The 14730-nt window shown below is 44.8% G+C and overlaps 2 protein-coding genes across 3 annotated transcripts; one reads left to right on the forward strand and one right to left on the reverse strand.

The window, feature by feature from the left end:
- Positions 1 to 645: 645 nt before the first annotated feature.
- PLA2G7 (phospholipase A2 group VII) lies at positions 646 to 11211 on the reverse strand. Of its 2 annotated transcripts, XM_062489643.1 has the most exons (11): positions 10701 to 11211; positions 10403 to 10530; positions 8293 to 8443; positions 7583 to 7676; positions 6869 to 6937; positions 6253 to 6400; positions 4697 to 4810; positions 4328 to 4419; positions 3732 to 3905; positions 2589 to 2737; positions 646 to 2252 (listed from the first exon to the last, which is right to left on the reverse strand). In XM_062489643.1, exons 1-11 carry the CDS (start codon positions 11092 to 11094, stop codon positions 2149 to 2151), a joined length of 1617 nt encoding a protein of 538 aa, XP_062345627.1. In that variant the 5' UTR covers positions 11095 to 11211; the 3' UTR covers positions 646 to 2148. The 2 variants fall into 2 exon arrangements, with proteins under 2 accessions (XP_062345627.1, XP_062345628.1); XM_062489644.1 differs by lacking the exon at positions 6869 to 6937.
- Positions 11212 to 11313: 102 nt separating this feature from the next.
- IMP3 (IMP U3 small nucleolar ribonucleoprotein 3) lies at positions 11314 to 12866 on the forward strand. The gene has a single exon (XM_062488419.1). It carries the CDS (start codon positions 11338 to 11340, stop codon positions 11893 to 11895), a length of 558 nt encoding a protein of 185 aa, XP_062344403.1. The 5' UTR covers positions 11314 to 11337; the 3' UTR covers positions 11896 to 12866.
- Positions 12867 to 14730: the final 1864 nt, after the last annotated feature.

Genomic DNA, 14730 nt, shown 5'->3' on the forward strand with positions numbered 1-14730 from the left:
CAGCTGTTGTTGCTAGACTGTTACTGTTAGCTTGTTTCTTATAGCTGTACTTTCCTAAATAAGCATTTGCCTCTTGACTGGCTTTTTTTACTGACTGGGGGTGCACTGACTTGTATGGAGTTCTTGGTGGGTGGTTCTTCAACAAAAGTTTCTTGTGAGTTTCTGTATATGCTGCTGTGTTGTACAGCACTGGTTTCTGATGTTTGCTTTTGGAAAAGTTGCATTGTTATGTGTTTTTTTTCTCAAAAAAAAAAAAAAAGTTGAGGGTATTTTTGGGGGGTGGTGAGGTGTTTTGTTTCCTCCATAGGGGAACAGTTGTTTTGGGTTGAAGTCTTGTAGTTGGTGCTGTTCTAAAGCAATGGAAGAAGCTGGAATAAAGCTTTGTCTGGCATATACTGGTTTGTTAATGTGTTTTAATGACTTATGTCTGTTCCTGTGCAGAAGCCCAGATGCTGTGTGTGGGCTGTTCTGCAGTCACTGGTTGTGTTTTGACCCTAACCAGCTCTGTTTAGAGCATTGTGAGCTATGGTGAAATGTTTTGAAACGTTAATTGCAGTTAATTAATTGAACTTGCTGCAATTGTACTAATGAAAGATCAAGCTTTTCCTGTAAATATGAAGAAGACCCAAGGGAAGGGTTCTGCTGTCACATCTGTGCCATGTGCTAAGGATGACCTGCAGCTCTTTTAAGGAGATCTCACTTTTATTCTCCCCCTCATGTGTTGAAAAGGGGGTGCTATTTTATAGTGGTGTTCCATCTTCTGTATAGCATAGCTGCTCCCTCCTCGTCAGAAACTGTGGATTTTTCCTGCTGAAACAAGGACTTAGGAGCCCAAGCTGGCTGATAGTGAATCTCACAGCAGATCTCAAGTGTTAGTGCTGACTCAGTAAGACAAACACGTTTATTTGCCTAACAGTGACAATACATGGCACTAGGCTGGGGAGAATTAAATTAAATGCTGAAAAACAGGTCTTAGGTGTTAATGCAATCTCATTTTAAGATCACAGATTATGTAAAACACTTAATTACACTGTTAAATTCTTAATTTGTTTGCTTTAGTGGTTTTGTTTTTAACCTGATTGTGAAATGACAGAGTTTAGAAGACAGTCCCATGGGGCAGCTTCAGGCAGTTCTGATCCAAAAAGGAGAGTCTTAAAGAAGACCACCCAGGTGGCTGCTGACAATCTTGGTCCAGGTACTACCACTGCTGCATCTGTCAGTGGGAGCCCATTGTGGGTACCTGGAGAAAGCTGAGTGTCTGGGAAGTGTTTACTACCTGGAGAGACCACAGGAGCTGAAGCAGTGCTAACAAGGACCACGTCAAGGGAGCTGCAGAGGTGCCACATCTGTCTTTCCTCTGCAGTCTGACTGTGGGGTAGTGGAATCACAGACCAGGGAAGAGCTGCTGGAGATTTGCCCAAGGGCAATTACAGTTCCTACAAGTGACCCACTGAAAAGCTTTTGAGATATAAATATCATCCTCGAGGTATGGCACTAAACACATTTAAGTGGATTAAGCTCCTGTGAGGAGCTGTGTGTCTGGATTTTCTCTGCTGTCAGCTGCACTCCTTCCTGTAGCTTTTACTGTGACTTATTAAAAGTAGACACAGTTTTGAAGACCTCCACCCCCCACAAGGCATCTCTAACTCCCAAATGTTGTCAGAGCAGGGCTGAAATACTTAGTATCTAAGCAGGAAAGTGGTGGTTTGGGGGTTTTCGTGGTTGGTTTGTTTTCCCTTGCCCTGCAGTAAAGACTTCCTGGATGCAAACTGACATAAAGCCTGGTACTGACCTGTAGCTGAACTCCTTGGAGTTCAATCTGTCTCTCTGCAAACTTGACTTAAGTCAAAACCAGAAAGAGCATTTAAATTATTACCAAGTGATTTCCCCCAAGATGCCTACAAACCAGAAGTTACCCTGTTGCAGTAGTTGAGAGCATCCCACTAACTCATTTGAACAGAGACCTCTGTTTTTATGATTATATAACTTAATGCCTTGGTGGGTTTTTTTGTTTTGTTTTGTTTTTTTTTTTTTTGTTCCACACCCCAGAAGCTTTGTAGGTGTTTAATGCCAGCACCTGTCTGAGCAATGTCTGACCAATAATAGTGTCCTGATGTCCATGGCATTTTCAGTACTTCTTTGAACTCCTTATTCAGGTTCAGCTGGAGATGTGTCAATATTAGTTCCAGGAATAACATTGGGTCCTATGCCATCCACAAGAGCATCCCACTGGTCAAAATCCTTCTTAAGACCTATAAAATGGGGGAAAGAAAGCCCAAGTGGCCATGAGTTAAGTAACCAGCCTTTTGTAAAAATACACTGAATGAAATCAATTTGGCAAAGTAGGGAAGGAAAAATGTTTTAGGGAGGAAAAAAAATAATACTCCAGATTTTTCTGTACCAAAACGTCTGTGATTTTCTGCTGAGTTACTAAGATTACAAAAGTGACTGACAAACCTCTAGAAGAAGTCTGACGTATTTTTTCCACTGACACACTTGTTTTGATCTTGTTTTAAACTGAACGGTTATATAAAAAGCTTCACAGGGATTAACATTAGTCAACTTCATACTTTGCTGTAACTACTTACTCAGATGTTTCTGTAGGAAGGCTAATGAAGCATGATTGCTGATATCAATAGCTTCATTTGGATCTATTTCTCCTTTTAATTTGAAAAATCTTGCAATGATTCCTCCACTCACAAAGGTAAAGTCAGGAAAGCTCTGATGTACTGACCCCCTGCAGAGAGAAAAATGATCACCAGGCTTGCAAGAATACATTGAATTACCTGATTAAAAGATGCACAAACTTCAGTTATGTCTTGTGCTATCTTTAGGAGAAGATAAAACAGGCTAGTCTCACAAGCCTCCAAGATGAGCAGGAAATTCTGCCCTTACCACAGAAGGGAAGAAGGGTTTGTACATGCTCGCTCTAAGTCACTGTAACTACAACTGTAATGAAGAGTTGGCTTGGCAAAGCATCAAAATCAAGTTGTCTCCCTGCTCAGTGGTGCAGGATAGAGGCATCCCTGCCCTGGCTGCAGAACTGCCCCAGGCGGCTGTTTCAAGTGTTCAAATGCAGGTGATGCACAAGGCTCTGCACAAGCCTTGTGCCTCAGGGCAGGAGTGCACACCTTGGAGTGTCTTAAACTGGGGGTTCCTGGCTGCTTTGAGAGGTCTCTGTCCCTGCTGTAGGGGATGAATGGCTAATTTAAACATGCAGTGAAAGCCTGGGCCATTAAGGAGAGAGAGTCATAGTATCATTTAGGCTGGAAAAGACCTTTAAGACTATTAAATCCAACCATTAACCCAGCACTGCCATTCCACTTTAAATCTCAGTGCTACATCTACATGTCTTTTAAACACCTCCAGGGATGGTGACTCCCCAGCTTCCCTGAGCAGTCTGGTACAATACCTAACAACTGTTTTAAATGAAGAAATATTTCCTAATATCCAATCTAAACTGCCCCACATATGACTTGAGGCCATTTCTTCTTCCCTGGGAGAAGAGCCTGACACCCACCTGGTTCCACCCTCCTGTCAGGGAGCTGCAGAGTGAGGAGGTCCCCCTGAGCCTTCTTTTCTCCAAGCTAAATATCCCCAGCTCCCACAGCTCTTACAGCTCCTCCACCTCAGCCTTGTGCTCTAGGGACTCTGTCTGCAGTTACCTGTAACTGCACAGCTCCAACAAGAGCCTCAACCACAGACAGAAATGATGGCTCCTGAGCACTTACTTGATAGTGATCATTTTCTTGTTTGTGTCATTGGAGATGAGCTTCTTAATCTTTATGATGTTCTCAGCCCACTGGAATTTTTCAGAGTTGATAAAAAGCAGCGGTTGCTGGACGCTGTTTTGGTAAATGTCATCTCCTACAGGAAGCATCCATACATCAAGGGCAATGCCACACCTGCCAAAAACATCTGGATATTGGCACAGAAGCAGAAAGCTTGGAAGTTCTGAGCATGCTCTGAGTTGCAAGAGACATGGGAAAGAGAAAGTCTCTCTGATACTGAACAGGTAAATGAGTAATTTTGTTTCAGAATTCTCTCTACTCTGGGGGAAGAGAATTAGTCCATTCTTGCCCTATGTTGGTCTCCACTGCCAGGTGCAGCTGGACTGCAGGGTCCCACAGTATCATGATATAAAAAGATGCAGCAGTTACGTTCCACCGCATCCCCACACTTGGAAGAAGCATGGCTGGAGAAAGCAAGACATGCCAAACAACACTCTTCTTCAGGAGCTAATTAGTAGCTGGGGGACTCTAGGTAAAGTGCCCTGCTCCAGGCCTCTCAAGTGCCAAATGTCACTGGCCTTGTTTTGCATACTTACCTGAATCTTATTTCTTTGCTGAGACTTTCAATAACTGTAGCACCACCAAAAGAGTGTCCCATCACAGCTATTCTGCTAGTATCAACAGAATCCTGTCAAAAAAATCCAGGTGCTGTAAGAGACTTTCTTTCCCAAACTTACTTTTTTTAAGGGAATAATTTTTTTTAGGCATTAGATCCTACTGAAGTAGGAAGAGCATCATTTCAGCTCCATTACTCTCTATCCAGCTTTGGATGACCTGAGAATATTTTCATAAATCTACAGAATGATCTTCAGAATACTTTACACGAACCAGTTTAGAAATGGGAGGGGGAAACCAGAAGTATTATTAGGTGTTTAACAAAATACAGGTGGGCATCTTCCACTCACCTTTAGGCTGTTCCAGTCAAAGTCTGAATGGAGTACATTCATTACTTCCTCTCCTGAATTGATTTTAAGAATGAGATTGAGAGCTTTGATACACTCCTGTGCTCTTTGCTGCACCTGGGGAGAAAGGGAGGTTGGGGCAGAGCCGTGGAAGGAATCACTGGACAAGTGCCAGGCTTGACAGCCCCTTGGACACACGGTTTACTCTGATAGTTTTCTGCCCCCAAGTGTTTGATACAGTACCAACTGTTCTGAAATGCAGAATGGAGTCATCTGACAAACAACAAAAATGGGTTTTGGCAGTGTAAAGAGCTGAAGCTCTTGTGTAGAACCTCTGCACACAGAGGAACTTATCCCTGTAACATGCACCAAAGGCCTTCAACTCCTCTGTCCTGTCACTGCTTAAGAAAAGGGGTTGTTGGGATTTGCAAAGGCTTAAACTACACACTTCCAAGGAAGGCTGATTCACTGATGCTTCTCAGGCTCACTTGGATGAGCAAATGTAATTCTATTACTTGCCCCATCACACAATAGCCTTGAAACTGTATTTACATTGGATAAACCAAACTAAGAAACAGTGAAGCCCATCCCATTTTTATATATATTCATCCTTGAAAGTTGCAGTGAAGCTGTTGCAAAAACCAGTTTTCATTGTTCCATATAAGAACAGTTTTTAACTGCTATGTCAATAAACTAAAAGCTTCAAGAAGAACCAAGGAACAGTAGTGATCTTGGAAACCACAGTGTGTAGGCAGCCAACAAGATGTCTGTGCATCACTGAATTACAAATAAATCCCACTCTCCTGACTTCTCTACTTAAAGAAATTTGTAGACAATGGCTTTTGGAGGTTATTTCCAAGCTCAGACATTACACATTGACACTCACAAGTAGGACATTGTACTCATACAGGAAATGACTCTTGTACTATAGTATGTATGGCCCAAGGAGATAAAGAAAAGCACCTCCCTGGCTGAGTTTTCATTAACTGGAAAAAACACTCCTGTATTTTAAAGGTCAAGTGTATGCTTGGAAGAGCTTGTCAGAATGGCCACATTACATGCAGCTTGGATACTGCTTATAATAAACTGGAAATCTGCACTGTTTACATTGCTAAAAAAAAAAAAACTTCAAGTGTGGTAAAGACTATAAAGCAAACATCCCACTCAGAGCAGCCATGATTCATCATGCTATGGAACAGTAAATGAAAGCTAATGCAAGCCTAAGGACACACAAACATTTGAGTTCAACTCTGTGTCACTTTTAGGCTAGGCTGTAAAAGTGTGAAGAGACAGAGAAGAAACAGAAAGTTGAGTGGAACCAGAAGATAAACAGATTACTCAAGCTCAAATGCAACTTCAAGAGAAAGCTTTTTTGAGGGAGCAGTTTATGCTCTGAAGAAAGCTGTTGTTGGCTGTTCCACCTACCACAGGACTCAATCAATTTTTATATCTCCCTGAGCCATGGCAGAAGACTGCTCCCCTGGCCAAAGGGAGACTCTGCTAGGCCTAAACACAGCACTCCTGCCACACTTCCCAGAACACAGAGCCAGCCCAGGCACCTGCTTATGGCGCAAGCAACGCTCCTCCTCTCCAGTTTTCAGTTTCCTGTAGTAGATCCACTCCTTCTCCATGTTAGGCGTACACTCTTCCTGTGACTCAGAAACGGACCTTCTTTTACAATAATATGTGGCTGAAGCAGATTCATCTCTGTAATACCAAGAGGAGGTTATTTCTGGGTATGCATTCCATTTGGTTTGAGATGAAGTCAGCATAAGTTTTAGATTTCAATCATAGGAAGAGATCCAGCTATCAACCAGTGCTGCTGCAATTGCAACCCAGTGTACAGACTTTCTAAGTAGGGCAATAACCCCACCAAAACTCCCACCTCCTCTAAATTCTTCACCTACTTTATACTCTTAACAATGAGAGAGACAAATGGCATATTTGAAGAATGACAAATGATAGCTACCCCAAGGCTTTTCATTCGAGGGCTTATCTAAACAAAACTCCCTCTGGAGAAGAGCTAAGCTGTCGGAAGTGTGGGCAGGGCTGAAAAAGAGATGTTAGTTTTTTTTAAAAAAAAAATCCAGAAGTTCTTCTTTGGAATAAGTAACATTCTGTTCAATGTGAGAAAATTGCTTTCCATCAGAACTCCAAAATGTGCAGCACACTCACCTGTGCTCCACAGCAGCCACTATAAAACCCTGAGAAGCCATCTCTATGCAAATAGCAGAATAGATTGTCCTGCAATAAAAACCGCACTCTGGTGAGATGTCATTCTTTCAGTTCCATTGCTCTTTAAATGCTGACCACACTAAGTCAATATTTCTTCTCCACACACTCAGTATTTCTCCTCCTTGAATTTACTACCCATCAAAGCAAGATTTTGTATGCCAGGCACCAAAGCCTGTTCACAAAACCTTGGTACTGTTTTACTGTCTATCCAGAAAGGAAAATGCCATTGCCAATGATTTTTAATAAGCAGCACACACAGCACTTCACATCTTCAAAGAGCTGTCCAAAAATCAACCAGCTAATCTTCATAAAATCCTTATGGGCTGGTAAGTATCTTCACCTCCATCATACAAAGGGAAAACACAAATGGAGCTCTGAGCAACCTGGTCTAGTGGAAGGTATCCCTGCCCACAGAAGAAATGATCTTTAAAGGCCCCTTCCAACCCAGGCTGTTCTATTATTCTGTGACCAATCATACACCAACCCTGCTGTTGTTTCAGTGGAGGCATAATGACACATGACAGCCTGTTCTTTAAATCTGTTTCAGCTCTGCAAGGATCTCACCCCCCTACTGAAAATCTGTTCAGAACCACCCTTGGAGATTGCTGTCTGAATGGACAACAAAAACAGTTTGTCAGCCAACTGCAAAATTACCGAAAAGCTCCAAGTCCATGGGAAAAAACAATAAGTGGGTATTTTTCTCCTGGTTTAAAAGCAGCATTTGACTTTGCAGGACAGGTCACTGAACCTAAATAAAAATGGAAATGTATGTCATTATTACTGGAATAGGAGAAAGTGTTTGTTCCTGTGGGAGAGATCCTAAGAAGGTAGAGACCACTGATACCACAGCATCACCACTGGCATCACCTAAAAATAAGGTACCAAGATTCATCTTAAAAATAGAAGGCAAATATGGATCTGATTCTGAAAATACTTCCCACTTGGCAGAAGATACTTGTCTTCTCCTGCTCCCATCCACAGCCTGGCTACATATCTCTCAAATATATGTCTCTCTCATATCTCTACATATCTCTCAAACGTTCATAGTCAAGCATCCAGGTCTTGCTGATACTCAGACCTTAGGATCTCTCCAACTTTTGTATCTTTGCACATTTCCTTATGGGATTTAAATTGCAACACACAGGTGCAGCTTACCTAGAGCAAACTGCCCACAGATTCCCATTCACAGCAGTCAGGGACTGCCTGAGAGCTGGGGTCACATTCAGCAGTCTCACTACACAAACCCATCCCACAAAGACACAGTTCTTCACTAAAAACTCTTTATCAGCCCTGCAGCAAGAACACCCTGCTCATGGAGCACGGAGGCAGTGACAGGCAAGGAAGAAAACCAGAATGAGACTTACCAACATAGTAATGGAAAAGCCTTTCTCCTACAACTCGGTACATATTAAGGAAGTCAGAGAGTCCCTGATAATATTCTTTGTCTGGAATCCATCGTGCCTCTTCGATATCTGCGGCATCATATGCTGGATAATACAGGCGCAAAAAGCTTCCCTAGGATTAGAAAAAAAAAAATCAAAAAAGGAATACTGGTATTTATATATGGAAGAGTAAATTGAAGAGTAAAACATTTATAGAAAAGATTTCAGTTCCAGAATGCAAGAAAGCTCAAGAGAATTATGAGAATCTCATGAGAAATTTTTTATCATATACAGGATTTGATGCCAATCTATGTCACAATCTTCCTGTGCATACAATGAATTTAAAGATGAGATACACTTCATCACAAAGTTAACTATGACAAACGCTCACTACCTATTTGCTCAATCCAGCATCTTGCAGGATCTTTTCTTCCATCTTTTTCACTGGGAATGGTTTGATGATGCATTTTGTTAAGTTTTATAGGGCTGACTTTGAAAGGGGTGACTGAAGATGACCTGAGAGCTGGAACACCTCTCCAAGCGTGACAGGCTGAGAGAGCTGGAGCTGTCCAGCCTGGAGAAGACAAGGCTCTCTAATGTGGCTGCAGTGTTCTGCCTAAACTGAGCAGAGGCTGTCAACAAAGCTCTTGAGCAGCTGCACAGCAAATGAGAACAATACATTGCTCTTCCTCTTCATCAAGATGTTCACAAGTCTCTTGTGGTCCATCTTTCTAAATACAACTTTGTTAGCCTCTGTTTCTTACCATCAGTTCAAATCTCTTACTGTCTGCAATCCAGGTATCTCAAGAAAGAACCCAAGTTTTCCACACTCACAGGAACCTTCCATACCCCCTTGTCAGTCTTTTTCTTTCAGAGACAGCAGCAATGTACCAATGCACACTGCAAAGTAGACTTCCCAACAGATGAACTCTGTGCAATTTGCATTCTTATTTCCTGGTTTGCAAGGGAATTTGCAACACCCCATTCAAATTCACTGTCTTGCTCCAGCTGTACCTTTGGTTTAGCAAGTTACAATCAGGGCCAAAATAAACACGAGCTTTGAAATAAAGGCTGATTTCTTGAACACTAATTTATCCACTTACCAAAAGTTTGTTTAATGAAGCCTGTTTCTATTCACTTATCAAACTTAACCTCTGACACAAAGACCATTATAGAACTTGTCTCCACACTGTAGTGATATTAACTTGATCTCAGAATAGTCCCAGGGAACCTCCCCAATGACTAACTGATTACCAGAAAGGGGAAGAGTTTCATTATTTAAGCCTGAAAGAACTGCAATTGTTCATAATGCTTATGGAAAAAGAAACACATGGGCTGACTGCAAAGAGAAACTCATCACTCCTCTGTGCTGATACAGAGCAAGCTCAGTAAAGGAAAACATATGAACCATTACAAACTGATCACAAGTTCCACTACACCTGGCTACTCTGAGGAGTTAAACCACAGTGCAAATGCAGGTGTATTCTCTCAAAGGCAAGAGGATTTGAAATGGAAACTCACAGGAAAGCTCATTACTTGCCTGGTTACTGTCCCTGTCTCATTATTTTGACTCCTCACTGTGGCAACCTCTTGCAAAATTGACATCCTGTTCATCTTCAGTGAGATAAAATCTCAAGAAGATATATCCTCTTTGATGAACACTGCACAGGCTCATATTCCAACCCTGCCAGATCCTGTTTAGAACATTGTGATGAGAGCAGCCACAGTCACAGAGACTGTGTGTGAAGTCTCCTCTGGAGTCCAGGGCAGGAGGGAGCAGTGGGGTGAGGGGGAAGACCCCCCCTGGGTCCCAGGAGGACCCAGTTTCTCTGCAGTATCTTGTGTAAGAGAGTCAGAAAGGCAAGCACATTGGGAAGAAGGAATTGGCCATGGGAAAGGCTTGCAGGTTACATCCATCCAAATGCCCAGTACACATTCTACACCAGGATGGAGAGGATAGAAAGCTCAGCTGTGAGTGTCAGCATGGAGCACACAGGCAAGACCTTCTGCTTGATTTATGTGTAAAACTGCAGCCAGTTGTTTCACTAACATTGTAGCTTAAATCCAAAGGAGAAAGAGTCGAGAGCTTTACCTCAACTGCATCTTCTGTCATCAGGTCTGTACATCCAACCAAGTGTGGTCCCTTTCCTTCGGGGATCTTGTAAAACCTCTCAGTGCTGCCAGTGCTCCACATTTCCATTGGTGCCTTCACCGACAAACCTGGGGAAAAACACAAAGCAAATCAAGAGACCACCATGGCCTTTGCGACCAGATCATCCACACTGAAACAAACCCAGCACGCTGAAAATCCAGAATTAGGAAAATCAAGATTAAGCCAACATAGAAACATCCTCGTGAGAAACAAAGAAATCCCGAATTGTCAACCTGACCTGTTCTACTGGGGATTTTCCTTGTTGTATCCTGAATCCCAAGGAGCAGACAGCACCGTGCACTTACAGAAAAGCGAGATGAAACCTTTGGCTGTCGAGACCGCAGCGGCACTCGGGAGATCTGCGGTGCTACGAACGGCACAGAAGAAGGATTCTGCTGCTCCTCAAGGAAAACCGGCCTGTACATCAGGGGGAGTGGGATATCACGGAGAAACACAATGCCGCTGCCATTTTTCCAGGAGGAATGACGAATGCCGGGCTCGGCCCCGGGCGAGACAAGGTCGGGCTGGCCGTGCCAGAGCGGGTATCGGGGCGGTGTGCCCGTACCTGGGGTGACCCGTCGGCGCCGGGCTGGCCCCGGCGATGCGCAGAGCGCGGGGGGAAGCAGCCGCATCCCGGGCCGGGCTCTATCTGGCACCTTCTCCTTGGAAAAGGAGACACGGGGCCATCCTTTCCCGGTACCCCGCCGCCCGGCCGGGCTCCCCCGGGTCGGACCTGCCTGGGAAGCACTCCCGAGGCGGGGCTCCCAGCGCCGTGTCACGGCGGCTCCTCCCCGGAAAAGCCGCGGGGCCGGGGCCGCTCCGCCCCGGAAAGGTCCCTCTGCGGCGGCGGCGCGGCGGAGCCCGATCCCGCGAAGATGGTGCGGAAACTGAAATACCACGAGCAGAAGCTGCTGCGGCGGCTGGACCTGGTGAACTGGGAGGCGTCGGGCGGGAACCTGGCAGAGGTGCGGGCGCTGCGGCGGTACCGGGTGGGCCGGCGGGAGGACTACGTGCAGTACAAGGCGCTGGCCCGCGCCGTGCGCGCCCTGGCCCGCCGGCTCCGCGACCTGGGCCCGGCCAGCGCCGCCTTCCGCGCCCGCTGCGCCTCCGCGCTGCTGGAGAAGCTGCACGGGCTGGGGCTGGTGAACAGCCGGCAGTCGCTGGCCGTCTGCGAGAGCCTCTCGGCCGCCGCCTTCTGCCGCCGGCGCCTGCCCTGCCTGCTGGTGAAGCTGCGCATGGCGCAGAACCTGCGCCACGCCGTCACCTTCGTGGAGCAGGGGCACATCCGCGTGGGGCCCGAGGTGGTGACAGACCCCGCGCTCCTCGTGCCCCGCGCCGTCGAGGACTTCATCACCTGGGTGGACGCCTCGCGTCTGCGGCAGAAGGTGCTGGACTACAACCAGGAGCGCGACGACTTCGACCTGGCCGCGTAGGGCTGCCCTGCTGCCTTGCTCGCAGGACACACACCCTGATAAAACCACCGCGGGATATTCGCACACCTGCCAAGGGGGCCAGGAGGCAACTCTTTGCTTCCAGTTTCGTGTTGACCTGCTCCTGGCTCCCTTTCACAGCTGATGGTTCCATTCATCCCTACAAAGGAACGTCCTTTTCACATCCACTGCTCTGAGAATATATCCAGTGGCCCAGCTCCATCATTATTCCTGGCATTCCCTCCCTCCAGTGTCAGCCCAGCAGCACAGCTCCATCATCATCATCCCCAGCTCCATGATCCTTAAAAGTGCATCTCCGTCATCCTTACACCCCCTAAAGCAAAAGTGCTTGGAACAGTCTCTTCCTAATTGCAGGAGAGGATTTTGGTCAGGCTTAAGTGCTTGGCAGCTTAATACCAGCTGCTGGAAGGGGTTTGAAGCCAAGCCGAGTGGCTGTTTTAAGACTGAGTTTAGCAGCTTTGCTGCTCTTTTTGCAAGAGGTTGTGCTGATTCCTCTTCCACCTGTTGAATGCACTGGAGTCAGAGTTATTTCTGGAAGGGTTTTCCCTTGATATCAAGGAACAAGGAGGGAATGCAGGGATTTGTGAGGGTCAGCAGTAAACAAGAAGGTCAAATACTGTGTTTCTGGAACTGTTAAAAGTTTTAGCCAAAAACAGAATTTAAAAAAAACAACAAAACCAAAAAAATTTTATTGTCATGTGAAGTTGTCAAGGAAAGCTTGATGCTTTGAGTTCAGTGTCTTTGCTGTGTGGGGTTCTACGTGCCATTAGGCATAATTTATGGAACAGGATCTAACTGGGGAGGTGTTGGAGCAAAAGCTGATCTAACCATAACTATAGATTTGGGGGAACTTTTGCATTTAGCACATTAGCCACAGGCTGCTGGCAACTTTGTTCTGTTTTGATAAAAAAAGCAGAAAAACAAAAATAAAACTTGCATTTTTTTAGTTGGTGAAGAAATGTGTGGACTGCTTTATGATATAGTTTCTCTGAGTTTATTCTCATTTTAAAATGTTCCAGTAAGCCCTCTTTGCCACCTTTCAGACCTTTTGTTTAATTTAAATTTTTACATAACTTGTGTAAGTCTGGTTTTATTTTAATAGCTAGAAAGCTACTGAGTTCTAACATGCTTATGCTAGGAATGCTCTTTCCCTTACCCAGGGCTATGAAAGGATTTGGCAGTAGGTTTAGGGGCAGAGCTGTGACTATCCATCCCAAATCCAAAGAGCTGGACTGCAGCTTCTGTCAAAGCTCTGGATTTGGATGCCTTAGTGTGGCTTTCTTGAACAGAAAAAGTGTTCAGGTGAGATATGTTTTGGAGGTATTACATGACCGTAATCTGTCACCAAATATTATGTCAGGTTTTTAAAAGACAAACAGAATGTTTACATTTCTTCCTGATCTCATAAGCCAGCTGTTTTAAGCAGAACAATTATTAAAGCAGTAATAGATATTAAGAAGGGGACACCAAATGAGTAGATAAACCCTTTGCCTACAACTGTTGTTTGTACTTGAATTAATTTCAGTAATCATAACCTCAACAACATCTTACCCTTTTTCTTAGAGTGTGCACCTTGCTTATGGTAGGAAATGTAAATTGAAAAAAAAATTCACACCTGAAGCCTAACTTTTAAACACCTTCCCAGCTTCCCTCTCCTCCAGAACAATGCCACTATTTCTTGGGAAATTTAGAAGGCCTTATTCAGGTGCTGGTAAAAACAGTGCTTTTGCTGTGCTTTCCTCTTTTGGAGCAATTTAAGTAACAGCACAGTGACTGTGGAGGGCATTTTACTACTGAGATACTAAACTCCTGCTCTGCCCAGTGTGTCCAGCCTTTGGAGGAACTGCAGAAAAGGAAATACCAAACCTCCAGCCTGTCAGCTTCTGCAGTTTACATCACCAGTCCATTGCTTTTGTATTAAACCAACTTTTTATCATTCATCTGTGTACCTTCAGCATCTGCAGAAGAGAAATGACCCTGTAGGCTGTTAAACACTGGGAATTGATTTCTCTAGAAATACGTGGGATAACAGCATCCATCACCCCTGCTCTGCTCCTGTGGTACTGGAAATCAAATTGTTATGTTCTCTGAGAAATCGGGCTGTGTGTTTATATGTCTGTGTATTATAAGTCTGGAACTTCTTAACTGTGCTGGTTGTACAGTAGCTGAGACCTGAGATGAGTGTCCTGTTCCTCAGTTTTTAGCTGCTGGAGTCCTTGCACACCCCTGCCCAGAGCTGGGTCTGCTTCAAGCTTGATAAACAGATAAAATGGAAGTTCCAGCAGTACAGCCACATTCCTGCTGGTGATTGCAGCCAGAGAAATGATGGCTTCCTCGTGTTCCATGGTTGTTTTGCCTTTAGTTCCTGGGTTTGGGTTTGTTTTCCTGGGCTGACATGCTGTGACCACTGCTGGGTGGTTCCCACAGCAGTTCCAGAGCCGGGGATTGAAAGGGCACATGAAGTAGCTCCAACAGCCTTTCCCAACACTTGGATAAACATGGAGGCTTTTGTTAAATTCCAAGGCTGAGCCAATGTCAGTATAAATTGGCACAGCTTCCATGGGCCTGGATACAATCCAACATTGCCCTTTTTTCGGCCAGGTCCTTCAAACTCTCCCCCCTCCAGTGCTCCAAGGACTTGCAGCAGGAGAACTTATGCATGTGAGAGTAACAGGATGGGGTCCTGGGTGTCACTGTGCTTCTTCCCTGTACTTTCTGAAGTGCGCTTGATGTTCCTCAGGTACCCCAACATCTCCATGAGTCTTGTGGAAAGTTGCTGCTGCAGGACAGAGGATGGTGGTGCTGGTGATGGGGCAG

This window comes from Cinclus cinclus, chromosome 3 (assembly GCF_963662255.1).
Source record: "Cinclus cinclus chromosome 3, bCinCin1.1, whole genome shotgun sequence".
Lineage (NCBI taxonomy): Eukaryota > Metazoa > Chordata > Aves > Passeriformes > Cinclidae > Cinclus > Cinclus cinclus.